General features: G+C 58.3%; 1 protein-coding gene across 2 annotated transcripts; it reads right to left on the reverse strand.

Annotated features, from left to right (window-relative positions):
* Positions 1 to 4527, reverse strand: LOC147224694 (transcription factor 12-like). 2 transcript variants are annotated; one of them, XM_086163874.1, is made up of 12 exons: positions 4358 to 4527; positions 3057 to 3159; positions 2523 to 2653; positions 2322 to 2433; positions 2141 to 2211; positions 1959 to 2055; positions 1808 to 1881; positions 1526 to 1687; positions 1338 to 1449; positions 704 to 845; positions 320 to 549; positions 1 to 228 (listed from the first exon to the last, which is right to left on the reverse strand). In XM_086163874.1, the coding sequence occupies exons 1-12, from the start codon at positions 4424 to 4426 to the stop codon at positions 83 to 85; spliced, it is 1449 nt and encodes a 482-aa protein (XP_086020000.1). In that variant the 5' UTR covers positions 4427 to 4527; the 3' UTR covers positions 1 to 82. The 2 variants fall into 2 exon arrangements, with proteins under 2 accessions (XP_086020000.1, XP_086020001.1); XM_086163875.1 differs by having other exon boundaries at positions 327 to 549; positions 4358 to 4514.
* Between the last annotated feature and the right edge of the window lie 400 nt (positions 4528 to 4927).

Consider the following 4927-nt stretch of genomic DNA (forward strand, 5'->3'; position numbering starts at 1 on the left):
TTCTTCTTCTTCTTCTTCTTCTTCTTCTTCTTCTTCTTCTTCTTGTTTTGGACCGGTTCCCGCGGCGATGACAGTCACGTGGTCAGAGGTGGCCCATCTGATTGGCCGGGTCCGTCAGGCCCGGGTGGAAGGGTAGGTGCATGCCCGGCGGCTCGGCGGCCATGACGGCGGAGACCTTCTCCTCCTCCCGGCGCCGCAGACAAGCCGCCTTCGGGTTCAGGTTGCGCTCTGGAACGAAGACCATCATGTGAGCGCGTGCACACACACACACATAGACACACACACACACTCACACGATGACCTCCACATGCATGCTGACCTCGGACCTGCTGCTCCAGGCTGAGGATCACGGCCACGGCCTGGTGGAGCACCAGCAGCTTGGTCTGCGGCTTCTCGCTCTTCAGGTGCAGCTGGCACATGTGTCCTAGCTCCTTGAACGCCTCGTTGATGTCGCGCACGCGCAAGCGCTCACGGGCGTTGTTCGCCATGCGTCGCTCGCGCTCGCGCTCCGCCTTCTGCTCCGGACTTAGGTCCTCATCCTCGTGGGGGCTGCCGGGGGGAGACCAGATCGATTCTTGAACGATGCTAGCGACCGCTAGTTCATTTACAAGTGCACGCGAGCGTACGTGTCATTCTAACATTTGGCCTGTAGGGGGCGCCATCACATGGAAGGGGGTTTTCATGTTTCCATGGAAACATTTACCTGTCCCCGTTCTCCTCCTGCATCTTCATCTCGCTCTCTTCGTCGGACCGCTGACTGTCAGAGCTGTGGCCGGCGTGCAGCGCCTCGTCCCTCTCAGCCTCCATCTTCAATTCCACGTGTCCCTGGACATGCGGCACCACTCCTGTGGGTGGGTGGGGGGGGGGGGGGAGTTAGCGGCGGCGAGGCAAGTGCCCAAGAGGATGGCAGCCAAGAGGATAGCGGCAACGAGGCTAGCAGTGATGAGTTTAGTGGCAGTGAGGCTAGCAGCAATGAGGAATGAGCAACTAGGCTAGCGGTGACCAGGCTAGAGGCCTGGCTAGTGGTGACAAGATTGTCTGCAATGATGCTAGCGGCAGTGAGGCTAGGGGCAACAAGGCTAGTGGCAATAAGGCTAGTGGCAATGAGGGTACGTGGGACGAGGCTAGTGGCAATGAGGCTAGCTGCACAATGAGGCTAGTGGCAATGAGGCTAGTGGCAATGAGGCTGGTGGCAATGAGGCTAGCACTGATGAGGCTAGCCACAATAAGGCTAGCAGCAATGAGGCTAGCAGCAATGAGGCTAGCAGCGACGAGGCTAGCAGCAATAAGGCCAGTGGCAAATTAGGCTAGCGCCAACGAGACTAGCGCCGTCTCACCTCTGTCCCCCGGCTGCGGGCAGTGCAGGTCCCCTCTCTGCCGGACCGGGTACAGGTGCACGTTGTGCATGCGGCCCTGGAAGGCCGCGGGATCGGCGCCAACGGACTCCGCCTGTGGGACACCGACACAAGAGACAGAGAGTTAACACAGTGCCTGGGGGGTGATCGGCGCCGCCGTGGATGCTCACCATGGACGGTGCATGGCAGGGCAGGGGGAGGGCGGCGTTGGGGTCCGGATGGCCCAGCAGGCCGTGCATGTCGGCGGGCATGGCGGCCGTGGGGCCGACGGCGTGGTTCCGCAGGACGTGGATCACATCGTCCAGACGGTCCAGACGGTCCTCCACCTGAGACTAGAGAAACAACAGAACACCAGCAGGTGAGACACAAAAAGTCACTTTGGTGTAATTATGCCTACCGGCCACAGGGGGGCAGTGTGGCAGAAACAGAGCCCCCTCTTTCAGTGTCCGTACCATGGATATGAGCGAGGACTCGTAGTGCGGTGAGACGGGGGTCGGCACCGAACCCCGGGGCCACAGGGTCCCACCTGGGAACAGGAAGAAGATGAGGGTAAAGAAAACTTCAGGTGGAAACTTCAGGCGTAGGAAGGCCAGGGTGGCTCACCCGTGGGCTCGGCACCGCCAGGAAGCGGAGGTGGAGACCTCGCCGGCGTGGAGGAGCTGGAGGGGAAGCTGCTGCTGGTGTGATCCGGGGAATAAATCTAGACGGAGGAGGGCATGGATCATTTTAAAACCAAATCTCACGTTTTGGTCAGATGTTCCTACAGAACCGAGGCGGAGACTCACCGAGGCCAGAGCTTTGCCCAAGGTATCGCCGGTCTGCGACCCCCCGGATACATTCCCCGGCGTCCCCGAGACTGCAGGGACAACCACAGGTAACCTTTGCTCAGACTTTGAAATAACTATGTAATAACGTGCATAAATGTGTTATTACACGATAATAACTGGCGCATCAACTCGTCCTCACCTGAGTTTTGCGACGCGCCGATTGACGGGGTGGCGTTGTTGCGGTGAAACGTGGACATGGGTGGCAGCGCCCTGTTCATGTCCACCGCCATCACTGACAGTGGAGGGTAGTCCTAAGAGGGAAGGGTGCAAACGCACATTTGAACCCGCCGTAAAAAAGGACACGTCGGCGACACGTGGGGGCGTGGAAAGTAAATCTCACCAGGTGGCCGTGGGGCTGCGGGCCGCCGTAGCCGCCCCCCTGGACGGAGGCTGCTCCCAGTGCCCCTTCATAGCCCTGCTGGTTTGGCCCGTTTATGGCGCTCCAGATGTCGGGCAAAGTGCCGGCCCCCTCTGGAACAGACGGACACATGTCACGGCCCGGACGCCAGGCTCCGCCCCTTGGGTTTTATCGTACATTTCTATCCTATAAAACCCAGTAATATTAATGATTTATAACCACATGCAGATGTTACATTTTTATGGAGTGTTGCACCACCTGTGACACTACGTGTCCACTAGGGGGCGCCAGGCGTGCGGCATCTGAGCCGACACGGACAAATCCGATCTTTGACCACCGATTGTATCTTTATTTTTGCAGCCGCCTGCTGCCGTTCCCTCGAGCCACCAGGGGCACCAGAAACACCCAATGTATTCGTTGTTATGAGCATGATATTTTCATGTAATAAACACGATAGTAACAGGGATTTTCAAATGTTGACAGGGGGAGATCATTGTGTTTATGTTTGCATCTCACCGAAGAAAGCGCTGTTGAAGCCGCCGCCTGCAGAGGCCTTGCCGGCCGGGCGCATCACCTGGTTCTGGGCGTCATCGTCGTGCGCGGCGTGCTGTCCGTACACCTGCAGGGGCGTCTGCCGTTAGAATCAATTCGAGAGCCGGCGCCGTAATCCACCGTAATGCGCGTCCTCATCCGGATTTAAGAGCCGTTCGCGACCACAGATTCGAGGAGGGGAGCTGGCCGCCGCTCGAACCCGTGCTGGATGCGATGGGAAAACACACCTGCCCCCCCCCCCCCCCCCCCACACACACACACACACACACACACACATACACACACACACACACACGACCCTTTGATGTGCCCCAGGAAATGAAAACCACCCTCCCTGCGCATCATCAACGGGGTGTCAGTTACCGGGGCGACAAGTTCTGCAAAGCAGGCTATTAAAGAGCGTGCACAAACACACACACGTATGTGCACGTGCACACGCGGAGCCGTGACCCCGGCTGGCTCGGGTCCCATGGCGACGGCGGGCTAGGCCAAACACAGGAGCCCCCGCCGACACCGGGCCCGTCTGAGCCGCGGCGGGCAGCATATGGCCGAGGATAAAGCCAATTGTCCTCCTTACCAGCAGCGTCGCAGGCGACCCGTTAATAATGGTCACACACACACACACCTCACACACACACACACACACGCCCAGCACGCCCCCGTCACCATGGCATCCTCTCTGAGCATAGCTTTGATTTAGGGACCATCAATCATGGGCATCACACACTATAATGGAGGAAACACACACACACACACACACACACACACACACTTACACACACTTACACACACACACTTTGAGGGGAACATGAATGAGTTGTAGTAGTAGAATTACGTTCGATGAAAAGTTGTACTGACTCTTATTTTGAAAAGTTAAAAGTAAACTGATAGGGAGCGACTTCCGGCCGACCCGCGCGTCCACGTGGGGTCCACGTCCCGCGCGTCCGGATCAAACGAGTGGGGGGATCTGCTTCCTGTCAGGACGCGCAGGATCTGGAGTGGGTTTGTCAGCAGAGATCGCAGTTGACGGCGGCGGGTTCGAAATCTCGCGAGAAGTCACCTCGACGTGGATTTTTTTTTTCCTTTTTTTTCTTTTAAACTCTATAAATCTACATGAAATCTGTGGGGTCCACGTCCACGCACCACCTCACCACCCACCCGCGCCGTCCGCGATAGTCACCGCAGAACTTTCCACACGCGTGTGCGCGTTTTGTTTTGTTTTTTTTCTTGGTAAAGAAGAAACGCGCGTCCACGGACCCACTCACCGGTTTCACGCCGTAGCCGAACATGAGCGGGTTTCCGCCCGCACCGGAACCGGGCCGTGCGCAGAACATCTCTCCTCCGTGCGTCCGCCGCCGCTGCCGCCGCCGCCGCTGTGTGCGCGGACACACGCACGCCCGCTCCTAATCTACCCCCCTCCCCCCGCCCACTCCACGCAGGCGGCTACCCACAGACAACTTATGCAAATGAGGGCGGGACCATTCCGGGCCGCGGGGGAGGGGTGGCCGGACCGGACCATTTCTAAGACGTCAATCAAAGCAGATGGGGCGTGGCTTCCTCTGCTACTCTTTTGATGTTTCCTTGATGTCATTTCAAGTGACCCCTCATCCCACACACACACACACACACACACACACACACACACACTGATCCCTCCCATCCCGTGTGGTTTGTTGTCCAGATCCATCCCATCATGCGCTGAGGCACCAAACAGGAAGTGGTGGCGGCGGCGGCAGCGGCGAGGAGATTAGGGCCGTTCGGTCAGGTGCAGGTAAGCACGGCCCAGTCTGACCCACATTCACAAATAGAATCCAGGCTGCCGGGCACGTGTGTGT

Source organism: Fistularia commersonii, chromosome 17 (genome assembly GCF_037954325.1).
Source record: "Fistularia commersonii isolate RoL2024-O1a breed Wild chromosome 17, RoL_Fcom_v1.0, whole genome shotgun sequence".
Taxonomy (NCBI): domain Eukaryota; kingdom Metazoa; phylum Chordata; class Actinopteri; order Syngnathiformes; family Fistulariidae; genus Fistularia; species Fistularia commersonii.